Source organism: Lepidochelys kempii, chromosome 1 (assembly GCF_965140285.1).
Source record: "Lepidochelys kempii isolate rLepKem1 chromosome 1, rLepKem1.hap1, whole genome shotgun sequence".
Lineage (NCBI taxonomy): Eukaryota > Metazoa > Chordata > Testudines > Cheloniidae > Lepidochelys > Lepidochelys kempii.
The window spans coordinates 291,738,466-291,752,460 of NC_136380.1; the positions used below are offsets into that span (position 1 = coordinate 291,738,466).

At 42.1% G+C, this 13,995-nt stretch overlaps 1 protein-coding gene across 2 annotated transcripts in view; it reads left to right on the forward strand.

Annotated features, from left to right (window-relative positions):
• Positions 1-605: 605 nt before the first annotated feature.
• The window catches only part of PPM1H (protein phosphatase, Mg2+/Mn2+ dependent 1H), a 224,873-nt gene continuing 211,483 nt past the window's right edge, over positions 606-13,995 (forward strand). For both annotated transcript variants that reach the window (XM_073327913.2, XM_073327914.2), the window contains exon 1: positions 606-1,104. In XM_073327913.2, the coding sequence (XP_073184014.1) occupies positions 863-1,104 (242 nt within the window). In that variant the 5' untranslated portion in view covers positions 606-862. The remainder of the gene's footprint in view (positions 1,105-13,995) is intronic.

The window sequence follows — 13,995 nt, forward strand, 5'->3', positions numbered from 1 at the left end:
ATTGCAGTGTTAGAGGGAAAGTGCGATTTGTGTCCAAAATGAATGTACCATTTTACTATGATAGGGAAGTATTTTTCTTTTTAATCTCCCCCAGAGTTAGCAGCTGCGTCAGGATTTCCCTCTTTCCACCATGCTATCCATAATTGTGGGGCTCTTTATTTACTTAAAGAGAACCCCACTCACAGAGATTTCAGAGTAGCAGTCCTGTTAGTGTGTATCCACAAAAAGAAAAGGAGTACTTGTGGCACCTTAGAGACTAACACATTTATTTGAGCATAAGCTTCCCTGAGCTACAGCTCACTTCATCGGGGCCACATTCTGATGTCTTCGTTCAAGCTGACTTTTGGGGGCTCACCGATGTAACAAGGTGAGCTCCCAGATCCCTCTGGGCAGGGCGTGAATTCACACCTGTTTTACTGACAGTTTTCTGATTACCCTAATCTGCCCACGAGCCTCCCCCTTGAAAACATTCCTCCGAGCACCAAACGTGCCTGCATTGCTGCTGCCGGGGGGAGGTAGAAGGGGTAGCTGCCGCCCAAGCCCCTCTGCTGCCCCTGCCAGGAGTTTTTTTTTTTTTTTTTTTTTTGCAGCAGGAGGAGCAGGAAGCTGCCCGGGTAAATCACATGACAGAGCCGCCGCCGCTGCTCCTGGGCTTAGTTCAGCGCTCCTCGCACTGGGAGGGGGAACCTGCTGCCGCTGCAGCCCGCGCTCCGCAGCCGCTCGCTCAGCCCCGCTGGTGAATTTCCCGGCCGCTCGCTCCATGCCGCTCCCCCGCTGCGGAAGTGCCGCGGGGGCCGCCTGAGGCGCAGCGCCCCGGCTCCCCGCGCTGGAAGGTGCTGCGGGGGCGGCCGGCGGGAGTAACATGCTCACTCGGGTGAAGTCTGCCGTGGCCAATTTCATGGGAGGCATCATGGCTGGCGGCTCGGGCTCGGAGCACGGCGGCGGCGGCGGCTCGGACCTGCCCCTGCGCTTCCCCTACGGGAGACCCGAGTTCCTGGGGCTGTCTGCGGACGAGGTGGAGTGCTCCGCCGACCACATCGCCCGGCCCATCCTCATCCTCAACACGGAGACCAAGCGCCTGCCCTGGACCACGGGATACGCCGAGTGAGTACAGCAGCCTCCCCGGCCCGGCTCCCCGGGGCCATGCCCCGGCCCCGCTTCTCCCAGCCCGGGCAGGGGGTGTCCCCTGGAGCGGGGCGGCGGCGCTCCGGGGAGGTGTGTGGGGCAGTGGAGCACGCACGCTCATAGGATCCGGGCACATCAAGGGTAATGCGCATCAGTCCCTCGCTGCTCCTTCCCCCTTCTCTCCCCGTGCCATGGGGGGAGGGATAGCTCAGTGATTTGAGCATTGCCCTGCGAAACCCAGGATTGTGAGTTCAAACTTTGAGGGAGCCATTTAGGGATCTGGGGCAAAAATTGGGGATTGGTCCTGCTTTGAGCAGGGGGTTGGACTAGATGACCTCCTTAGGTCCCTTCCAACCCTGATCTTCTATGATGATTCTATGGGGCGAGAGCCCCTGGGGGCCGGCAGTGTCTCTTGTCACATGCTCCCTCCATCTAGCCGGGATGTTTTCTGCCCCTGCTAGGGGTGGGTGGTGCATATGTTGAGTTGAGTGGGTCTCTTTCTTGGAGCCTCTCCCAGGGCAGGCTGCTTTCTCCCTTCCTGAAGTGATCCCCTTGTTTTGCAAAATAACGTTGTTCTGCTTTTCTCTCTGGGCTGCCCCTTAGGCCCCGGGGGAAGGAATTCTTACAGACGTTTAATAACAGAATTTTGGCTAATCCAAAATTGGTGCATAAGCATGTTTGAGTGAGAGGATTATGTTAGGTGGCTAACTCTGTTTGTGTTGCTGGAGAGGATGGGGAACTAGGATTTAACACATCCCTTCCCAGGCCTGTGCAGCGCGGAGCGCAACACCAGTGTTTGTCATTGATTGCTCCCATTCTAAAAAAATTCCATCCTCCTTGTACACGTTGGCTCTGGGGGCTGGGCTAGGAAGGTGGAATGAAGGAGACTACAGTAGTTCTCTGGTGCTCTTGCACCCCAGCTCATCTCCTGTATCTCAGACTCCACTGCTACCACAACTGATGTTTACCGCTGTACTACATACTTAATTTTCCTCAGTAAAAGGATTAAAATGATAAACTGCTCTGCTAAATCCCGGTGATAATTGCTGGTGACTGGATGTATTGTGAATGCCCAGATAGAGGGGACTTGAAGAAAGTGAGACTTTTGTACTCTTTGAAAATGACTTTATTTAGAACTGGGCTGGGGTTGGGGGGGGGGAAATAAATCAGTTGAGCAGCTTTATGTATTTATTGCTGACTTGAATGAAAATATGCACCGACACTAAACTTGATTTAGGTAGTCTGTGGAGAAGCTTATTAACAAGGAATGGTGAAGGGACACAGTCTTGGGCAGCTTCCTTTAGAGCTAGCTGCGTTCAAATACATTTCGTGCTGGCCTAATGTCCTCTCTCTGATGTACTGAAGATCCAAGACTTCCGATTGCAAATATTGTATTGAAGATCCATGTTTAAGAGGGACTTGAGGATCCCAAGCTCTGAACGAATGGAAAGGAAACATATTGTGAAGATATAGACAAGCTGAGAAATGAATAGTTCTGGCCACTCACTGCAGTGCCCATAGTTTGTTGCCTTGAGTCATATCATTGCTGTTTATTTTGGAAGGAATTGTGTCTCTGGTCAGTTACCAGTTCCAGTCTTAAGCACAATCAAGGCAAGTGACCTCTTAGGGCCAGTTCTTCAAGAGCAGAACATAAAGTGCAGAGCTTGCTTGGATGCGAGGCCCCATCCCACTGTTTAACAAGGGAACCAGTTACAGAGACTTATGTACATGATTATGATCCTGTTGAATTAGTATTAGTTTTACTATTTGCTTTAATGGGAGCAGGATTGAGGTCTGGAGATTACACACTGTAAGGCCAACCAGGCAATAGCAATGCATAAATTACAGCTCCTACAAACAATCCAAGGGTTGGGAGAGAAATCTCTTCCTTTCTGTGAGACTGTTTCTTAGGACCTAATGCAATACCACGTCTACGCTAAGAGCTTACAGCAGCACCAATGTGCTGCACCGCTATAAGGTCTCCTGCATAGCCGCTCTATGCCGACAGGAGAGAGTTCTCTTGTCGGCGTAATCAAACCATCCCCAATGAGTGGCAGTAACTATGTTGGCGAGAGAAGCTGTCTTGCCAACATAGTGCTGTCCACACCGGCACTTCTGTTGGTGTAACTTATGTTGCTCAGAGGGGTGGGTTTTTTTCCCCCCCACACCCGAGTGACATAAGTTATACTGACAAAAGTGGCAACGTAGACATAGCCTTTAAAGGTAATAGAAAAACTAACTCTGACAGCTTTAGGAGTAGGAGCAAGGCCTTAATGAGCAAATGGTAGCCTTATAAAAAGGTACAAATGATCTGTTCTAACATGTTTGGAAGTGCTGAAATGTAAAATGGGATTTAGAGAATTTTAAGTTTTTTTCCTCACAATTTTAGGGACCATCAAACAACTTGGCAGTGAGCTATTAAAATGGGTGAGGTTTGAATGTTTGCAAAACTTTAAATTGTCTGGTCCTAAAATAATTTAACTCATTTGTTCTTTACCAAAGAAGCTAACTGAGTTTCAGTGATTCGCTAAAGGGCACAGCAAGTCAGTAATGAAGTATGAAAATAGATTGTTGTTAGTGGACTAAACACATGTCCGGGAGTCGAACAAAGTTTTAATGTGGAATGAGTCTTTCAAGAAGGAAAAGTGTGATGCTAGAAAACGAAAGCATAGTGGGACTGTGTGGGAAATTGTATTCCTTATGTGAATTAATGTTTGCAGATAGCCATTTTCTTTATTGTGGTTGTGATAAGTAAAAGAAGGTCTTCATCTTACCTGTATGATAAATTTCACTTTTGCGGTGTTAATCTGATGTGCAGTTCAGTTAACTTGCAGGACCTGTTGGTAGCTATGTGAAAAGAGACCATCCCTTAGTTTCGCATAGCTTTTAAGGCCTCATCCAACCCTGATTGAACTCATTGGGAGACATTTATTGACTTCAATGGGAGTTGAATAGGCCCACTGGGAGCTCTTCCACTGCTGAGGAAAGAGGGGAAAATACTCTCCTTAGCAAACTTTTCTATTAATGTTTGTCTCTGAAAAGAATTTCTAAAACGTTTGAAATTGTGTTTCACAATAGAATACCAAGGTATTGTTTATAGAAGTTGTGGTGAAATAAGCAAATGTCAGCATTGCACCATCTTCCCAATGGAAAGCAGGAGAAACTGTCATTACTGAGCAAAGAAAATGGATGTGGATTCAGGGAATTGTTGTTTTACAAAGGAAAACAATGGCAAACTCTTCATGTTTGCCAACTTCAAATTTATTTTTAAGGGGTTTATAGGCTAACTTCTTTGTGGCTTAATCATGACAGGATTTGGTGTTATATAACGGCCTGTTCTTCCTTCGGCTCAACATAGAATTTGGTGATAATGGGTGTTATGCCCGTATATCAAGGGGAGAATAGAGATGGCAGAAATTTAAAATTGTCTGGAAAACGGATAGGAAGGTGTAATGTATTTTTTCAAAAAGTTGATTTGCTTTATTGTAAAGAACTAAGTCTTCCCACTCTACTTTTTAACATTTGTACTGTAATAGAATGTTTTCTTTTCTATTGATATCTCCCTTAGTAATTAATTGAAGGGATATCAGAGGGAAGTCTACTATCCCTGTGCAGTAACTCATGACATAATATTTGAGGAAGTGACTTAGTCCTTGCTTCTCTAGTTTTCTCTCAAGAGGCAAGGCTAGAAAAGACTATTTCCCCCTAACTTTCCATTGTGTTTTAAAGTGCATCTTCTAGATGCAGAATTCATAGATTCCTAGATATTTAGGTCAGAAGGGACCATTTTGATCATCTAGTCTGACCTCCTGCACAACGCAGGCCACAGAATTTCACCCACCACTCCTACAAAAAAACCTCACACCTATATCTGTGCTATTGAAGTCGTCAAATCGTAGTTTAAAGACTTCAAGAAGCAGAGAATCCTCCAGCAAGTGACCCGTGCCCCATGCTACAGAGGAAGGCGAAAAACCTCCAGGGCCTCTTCCAATCTGCCCTGGAGGAAAATTCCTTCCCGACTCCAAATATGGCGATCAGCTAAACCCTGAGCATATGGGCAAGATTCATCAGCCAGATACTACAGAAAATTCTTTCCTGGGTAACTCGGATCTCACCCCATCTAATAGCCCATCACAAGCCATTGGGCCTATTTACCATGAATATTTAATTACCAAAGCCATGTTATCCCATCATACCATCTCCTCCATAAACTTATTGAGTTTAATCTTAAAGCCAGATAGATCTTTTGCCCCCACTGCTTCCCTTGGAAGGCTATTCCAAAACTTCGCTCCTCTGATGGTTAAAAACCTTCGTCTAATTTCTAGTCTAAATTTCCTAGTGGCCAGTTTATATCCATTTGTTCTTGTGTCCACATTGGTACTGAGCTTAAATAATTCCTCTCCCTCTTCGGTATTTATACCTCTGATATATTTATAGAGAGCAATCCTATGTCCCCTCCGCCTTCTTTTAGTTAGGCTAAACAAGCCAAGCTTCTTGAGTCTCCTTTCATAAGACAAGTTTTCCATTCCTCGGATCATCCTAGTAGCCCTTCTCTGTACGTGTTCCAGTTTGAATTCATCCTTCTTAAACATGGGAGACCAGAACTGCACACAATATTCCAGGTGAGGTCTCACCAGTGCCTTGTATAACGGTACTAAAACCTCCTTATCCCTACTGGAAATACCTCTCCTGATGCATCCCAAGACCGCATTAGCTTTTTTCACAGCCATATCACATTGGCGGCTCATAGTCATCCTATGATCAACCAATACTCCAAAGTCCTTTTCCTCCTCTGTTACTTCTAATTGATGCGTCCCTAGTTTATAGCTAAAATTCTTGTTATTAATCCCTAAATGCATGATCTGACACTTCTCACTATTAAATTTCATCCTATTACTATTACTCCAGTTTACAAGGTCATCCAGATCCTCCTGTAGGGTATCCCTGTCCTTCTCTAAATTGGCACCTTTGTATCATCCACAAACTTTATTAGCACACTTCCGCTTTTTGTGCCAAGATCAGTAATAAAAAGATTAAATAAGATTGGTCCCAAAACCGATCCTTGAGGAACTCCACTGGTAACCTCCCTCCAGCCTGACAGTTCACCTTTCAGTAGGACCCATTGTAGTCTCCCCTTTAACCAATTCCTTATCCACATTTCAATTTTCCTATTGATCCCCATCTTATCCAATTAAACTAATAATTCCCCATGTGGCATGGTATCAAATGCCTTACTGAAATCTAGGTAAATTAGATCCACTGTGTTTCCTTTGTCTAAAAAATCTGTTCCTTTCTCAAAGAAGGAGATCAGGTTGGTTTGGCACGATCTACCTTTTGTATCTATCTGTGATCAACTTGATGTCTTTATTTCCATAGTGGAATTCCTTTACCTACGTCTTTACTGCACTATCTTGTCAGCTCTTTGCATAAACAAGTTCCCCACCTAAAAGTCAGCAACAATTATGAAAATCTAGGCATGAGTAAAGAAAGAAAATGCACTCTTACTGTGCATAGGGATGAAGTCAATTTTCCTATTACCGATAGTAGGATCCTTTTAGGTTTCACATAATGTGTAGTAACAGACATGGCAGTTCACTTATGGCTCCAGAGGTCCTTTTATTGTTGGCATCTATCTTAAAGGTATCATACAAATCTGTCAGCATTTAGAATCTATTCTGATAAGATAGGGATCTTTATTTAGATATATATTTTAGTGCTGGATAAACTCAAACTACTGGGGCCACAGACAAAATAAAGTCTCCAGTCACAAAGTTGAAGGAAGCCTTTACTTCAATGCTTTCTTCCATAATTGATCCCCAAAGAGAAGGGATCTGCATGATCTCTCAGTATCTTGTGACTAAAGTGATAATGGTAACTGCTTGGGCCCCACCATATCTTGCCATAATGAAATGGTATTTGCTGCCAAGTCTGGAGTTATCCCTTGGAACAACCCATTCTTCTTTCCCCTTTCCTCTTTCATTTCCCATGTTAGTATTTCAGGACTTTTTTTTTTTTTTACAGAGATGTTACGATTTGTTCACAGTTTAACTTCTTTGTAAGAATTTGCTACACAACAATTTATTAATTTCAGCAAAATTAAGTGGGCAAAATTCTAGTTTGCTTCTAATTTTGATTAATAAGCTACCGTTTTTTAAAATCTGAGATTTGCAGTCTAGTATCATTCTCTACATTCCACATTCAGGTGAATTGGTACAACAATGTGGATACTATGGAGAGCAAAAATACATAAAAAAAAATCCTCAAGGCTATATCTTAGAGGCAAGGGATAAAGTATCTTTCCTTCCTGGTATCTGAGTATGGGATCTGCAGGAACTCGCTGAGCTTTCCTTATTTGCTTATTCACTGCACAGTTGTCATCTTGGAAAACAACCTCCCTTCTGCCTGTTACTTCAGACAGAAGAATTGAGACCTATCAAGCTTTGACATTAGATCCACCCCTTTCTTTAGAATGACAAAAGATAGTTATTTCTTTCAACTAGACACTTCCTTTATTCCAAAGGTAACTTATAATGTTTATGCAATTTTGTGCATCAAAAAACCCTCTCTCTCAAATCAGTGGTGGTGTTTTGGGGTTGTTTGTTTTTGTTTTACTTTATGATGAGAGATGTTCTGATTCACCTGATAGATACAGGCCTATCAAACAATATCTTAAAGCACTCGTAATGTTAGAATAAATATTATGCCAATGTTTCTTTGGTATAACACCACTGACTTCTCTTGATTTACATCAAGAATTAATTTGGATTAATATAGTTTTATCAACAATTCAGGGTTCAATTTATTTTTTCCTAGATGTACCTCTAATCAAAAAGAGTAATTGTTTTAAATACACTTGCCCTTCTCTACCTAACATGTCCTCTTTCTTTTTTTGAGACATGGTCAGCTTGAGCATGGAAAAGTTCCCATTTGACATTTAGCCATCTGACATTTTGCAAAGTACCTTCTGTCTACCTGAGTGTTGGGCCATTCTCAAGAGGCATTAGGGCTGCCCTCTTGGTGGCTTTACATTCTGCCATCCATAACTTATCTGTTGATGTTTTGCTTGTTTAGACTATCCTGTTAATAGGAGGGAAGTTCACTGTGAAGTTATTCCTATTTTCTTTTTACAGCAGTTTCCTCAATGCGCACTGCTGTCCCATTCCCCCCTTCTCAAGAGAACGTGTGCTGACTCTGCTTTCAGCCTTGTTTCACACTTGCTAAACAGACTAACAAACTAAGGCTTACTAATATAACATAATTTTAAAACTATATGATTGACACTCAGTCGTGTCTTAGCTGTGCACATAGCTAACCTAGCTAGCTACATGTTCCTATCACGTTTACTCTCATCCTTCCTCCTCCATTCCCTTCATTTATTTTACACCCATGTGTTGCTGTTCTCTTTAGGACAGAGGTGTTTCTTCTGTTTTGTGTTTGTATAGGGCCTTGGTCCTGGTTAGGGTTTTTGGGCTAACCTATAATACAATCATAAAGGTCAGTCCACTTTCTTTTACTCCAGAATATATTTAGGGCTAGCAAACTGTTCTTGGACTTATTGGGGAATAGCCCAGCTAGTTGTGTTGAAGGAGTTTCATTCAGGAAATAAGCAAGCACTTTCCCATACTGAGAAATCATTCTTTAACAGCTTTGACAGTAAAACAATGCTCTAGTTATACTCCAACTGGATTCAGTGCTAATGTGTATTTTTTGTAGCTCAATACTCAGTGCTATAATTTCTTTTGTAAATTAATAAGAGTCTAAGCAATGGGGTTCCAGCCAGCCTTGTCTGGCCTTCTTATTTCCTCATTTCTCAGTATCTCACCTTCCTACGATCTCTCTGAGAAACTCCTGTAGATGCCACTTCAAAGTATTCAATGTCTGTCTTTGATACTGTTCTGATCTAGATAATCTATGACCATATGTAAAAAGCAAATTTTGCCTTAACTCCTTTCTAAATTGTGCTTTGATCTCTGCTGTTCGTTTGAATAGTTGGTGTGGGCAAGATTTTTGCTCTGTGTGTGTATTTCCTTAATAGCTTTGAAACACTGACTTCTTATTATCCCAGTGGTGCTCTCCTTTTTTGACGAAACACAAAATCCAGTGTTTTCAGGCTCTTTTCATAATGTTACACTTTAGATGTCTTGCAATACTGTGTTTTTTCTGCACTGCAGGCCTGCACTAGCATTATGTTTTCTCTGCAGTGTGGTGATCGCTGACCCGTAATGGATGCAGAACTCTAGGTGAAGTATTGTGTAACTGTGGCCTTATACAGCATCATTATAGTGCCACATTGTTACAGCAATAATTTTGTGGAAACAGAAAGGAAAAACAGGATATGATTTTTTTTTTCTTGATGTGCTGGTCCTTTTCTTAAGCTGATGACATTGCAATTCATTTTCTCTTACTGTATTACTTACTCAGATTCCTTGCCTTTAAGCTGTGTGTACAAGAATGTTGCTTGAAAGACTAAAGATCAAAATATAAAGACACAAATTTTGGGCTGGCACTTTCAAACTTCTGAAATAAGGTAGTGGAGATGTGCTGTACAGGAATGACTTGAATTACCCTTCATATCATAATACTTAGGATCTTAACATTAAATTAAGCCTTGTAACAACCCTCTGAGGTAGGCAAGTACTGTTATTCCAACCATGCCAATCGGTAAGCTGAGGCACTGAGGTTACTACTTGCCTAAGGTTGATGGAAGAGCCTGGAATAGAACCTATAATTCCTGACTCCCAGTCCCTTGTTCTAACCCCCAGACCACACTGTCAAGAGGAGATAACATAGCAGTCATGCTCATGTGAATTAAAAGTACTTTATCATTTCTGGGAGCTGCTGTTTCCAGTAGTCAGTTAGGAGCATGACTCATGTTCCCACAGTAAACAGGTTTCTTATAGGCAGTGCTAATTCTGCTTTTTGTGATTTCAGTAAGAGGTACATATGATAAAAGGAAGAATTCTGAAACAAGCCTCCTGCTCTTGTTCTCCTAGCCTCTCTCTATTCCGGGATGAACATGCATGAAGTTGAATTTCAGTATTTGTTTTAAATTGTAGAGAAGAATGAATTCTTGGTTTCCTTCTTTAGTTGAGAGAACTAGATTTTAAAGTATGGCTTGATGAATTACACAGAGGATTTTAATTTTAAAGTATGTGGTCGTCTTAAGTAATGTAACATATTAAACTTATCTTGAAGCCCATATTCCTTCACGCTCCTTCAAAACAGACTACAGAAATGACATATTTACAAGGGCTTTAGAAATTCCACTCCTCCCGTGAGAGCTAACACTTAACATTTATGTAATGCCTTTAATCGGCCAAGTGCTTTGAAAATATTACTTTATTTTCAAAACAACCTGGGGAAGGATGTGTGTAGGTTTACATTTCCATTTCATAGGTGAAGAAATTGAGGCAGACAGGTTGAGACCTGCAAAGGGTATGAACACTGGAAGTGGGTCGCAGGAGTTCCTACGTCTCAGCCCTCTGCATAGACCAGTGCTTTCCATGCTTTTGGGCACTTGGCTTTTGTGGCACAATTTTTGTCATTTTTGGAACTAAAGAGCGTAAGGTAAATCATTTGTCCTAACATTTTCATTATTGTGTAGGGTGAAAGCATGCAGTTCTGAAGGAAACAAAATAGGAATGCAGCCCCAAACTGTTTTAATTGCCTATCTACAGCTGGAATGTAGAAGCATTGACTACTTACGAAATTCGGAATAAAGTTGTGAAGTCTAGATTGGAGAGAGAGAGGGTCTAGAGCAGCAATCCAGGATTGCTGAAGTATAGTAAGCCCTGTATCCTAGGAGATCCTGTGGCTTCATGGAATTAAAGAAGAGATAAAAGAACTGTCATCTGAGAAGCCAGTGCAACTCCTTGCAGTTGTTTAGCATCTGTTTCCTAGTACATTATAATTTTTCATTCTTATTTTCCACACTGGGGCTTCCTTCACTAGCTGAATTCCATAAAGTTCTGGCATTGATGAGCAATCTGAGAGGAGGAGTGCCACTCTATTACCATCTCTAAGACTGGTAGGAATGGAGCAGATCTGGTCCACAGAGACATGCAAAACTGTATAACTGTGTCATCTTTCCCTGTTTTTTAGAAAGAACAGTCTGCCAGTTTCCCTCTGAGATAATGTCAGTTTCTTATTAACTCCAGTGGACATATCTGCAGGTTAGGAAACACTGTCAAATGATTCATAGATACTAAGGTCAGAAGGGACCATTATGATCATCTAGTCCGACCTCCTGCACAACAAAGGCCACAATCTCACCCACCCACTCCTGCGAAAAACCTCTCACCTATATGTGAGCTATTGAAGTCCTCAAATCGTGGCTTAAAGACTTCAAGGAGCAGAGAATCCCCCAGCAAGTGACCCGTGCCCCTGCTACAGAGGAAGGCAAAAAACCTCCAGGGCCTCTTCCAATCTGCCCTGGAGGAAAATTCCTTCCTGACCCCAAATATGGCGATCAGCTAAACCCTGAGCATATGGGCAAGATTCACCAGCCAGATACGCAGGAAAGAATTTTCTGTAGTAACTCAGATCCCGCCCCATCTAACATCCCATCACAGGCCATTAGGCCTATTTACCATGAATATTTAAAGATCAATTAATTACTAAAATTATGTTATCCCATCATACCATCTCCTCCATAAATTTATCGAGTTTAATCTTAAAGCCAGATAGATCTTTTGCCCCCACTGCTTCCCTTGGAAGGGTATTCCAAAACTTCAGTCCTCTGATGGTTAAAAACCTTCGTCTAATTTGAAGTCTAAACTTCCCAATGACCAGTTTATATCCATTTGTTCTTGTGTCCACATTGGTACTGAGCTTAAATAATTCCTCTCCCTCTCCGGTATTTATACCTCTGATATATTTATAGAGAGCAATCATATCTCCCCTCAACCTTCTTCTAGTTAGGCTTAACAAGCCAAGCTTCTTGAGTCTCCTTTCATAAAGACAAGTTTTCCATTCCTCGGATCATCCTAGTAGCCCTTCTCTGTACGTGTTCCAGTTTGAATTCATCCTTCTTAAACATGGGAGACCAGAACTGCACACAGTATTCCAGGTGAGGTCTCACCAGTGCCTTGTATAACGGAACTAAAACCTCCTTATCTCTACTGGAAATACCTCTCCTGATGCATCCCAAGACCGCATTAGCTTTTTTTCACAGCCATATCACATTGGCGGCTCATTGTCATCCTATGATCAACCAATACTCCAAGGTCCTTCTCCTCCTCCGTTACTTCTAATTGATGCGTCCCCAGCTAATAGCTAAAATTCTTGTTATTAATCCCTAAATGCATAACCTTACACTTCTCACTATTAAATTTCATCCTATTACTATTACTCCAGTTTACAAGGTCATCCAGATCCTCCTGTATGATATCCCTGTCCTTCTCTAAATTGGCAATACCTCCCAGCTTTGTGTCATCTGCAGACTTTATTAGCACACTCCCACTTTTTGTGCCGAGGTCAGTAATAAAAAGATTGGTCCCAAAACCGATCCTTGAGGAACTCCACTGGTAACCTCCCTCCAGCCTGACAGTTCACCTTTCAGTAGGACCCGCTGTAGTCTCCCCTTTAACCAATTCCTTATCCACATTTCAATTTTCATATTGATCCCCATCTTTTCCAATTTAACTAATAATTCCCCATGTGGCACGGTATCAAATGCCTTACTGAAATCTAGGTAAATTAGATCCACTGTGTTTCCTTTGTCTAAAAAATCTGTTACTTTCTCAAAGAAGGAGATCAGGTTGGTTTGGCATGATCTACCGTTTGTAAAACCATGTTGTATTTTGTCCCACTTACCATTGACTACAATGTCCTTAACTACTTTCTCCTTCAAAATTTTTTCCAAGACCTTGCATACTACAGATGTCAAACTAACAGGCCTGTAGTTCCTATTTTTAAGAAAGGGGAAAAAAAAGTGATCCGGGTAACTATGTTAGCAATTCTCCAATCATACAGTGCAACCCCTGAGTTTACAGATGCATTAAAAATTCTTGCTAATGGGCTTGCAATTTCGTGTGCCAATTCCTTTAATATTCTTGGATGAAGATTATGTGGGCCCCACGATTTAGTCCCATTAAACTGTTTGAGTTTCGCTTCTACCTCAGATACAGTAATATCTACCTCCATATCCTCATTCCCGTTTGTCATGCTACCATTATCCCTAAGATCCTCTTTAGCCTTATTAAAGACTGAGGCAAAGTATTTGTTTAGATATTGGGCCATGCCTAGATTATCCTTGACCTCCACTCCATCCTCAGTGTTTAGCAGTCCCACTTCTTCTTTCTTTGTTTTCTTCCTTATTTATATGTCTATAGAACCTTTTACTATTGGTTTTAATTCCCTTTGCAAGGTCCAACTCTACTTGACTTTTAGCCTGTCTCACTTTATCCCTACATGTTCTGACCTCAATAAGGTAGCTTTCCTTGCTGATCCCTCCCATCTTCCACTCCCTGTATGCTTTCTGCTTTTTCTTAATCACCTCTCTGAGATGCTTGCTCATCCAGCTTGGTCTACAACTCCTGCCTATGAATTTTTTCCCCTTTCTTGGGATGCAGGCTTCCGATAGCTTCTGCAGTTTTGATTTAAAGTAATCCCAGGCCTCCTGTGCCTTTAGAGCCATAAGTTCTTCAGCCCAATCCACTTCCCTAACTAATTTCCTTAATTTTTGAAAGTCAGCCCTTTTGAAATCAAAAACCCTAGTTGCAGATTTTTGTTAATCCTTCCATTCAGTTTGAACTGAATTCGCCCATGATCACTTGAACCAAGATTATCCCGTACAACCATTTCTTCTATGAGGTCCTCACTACTCACCAAAACCAAATCTAAACTGGCATCCCCTCTAGTTGCTGAACC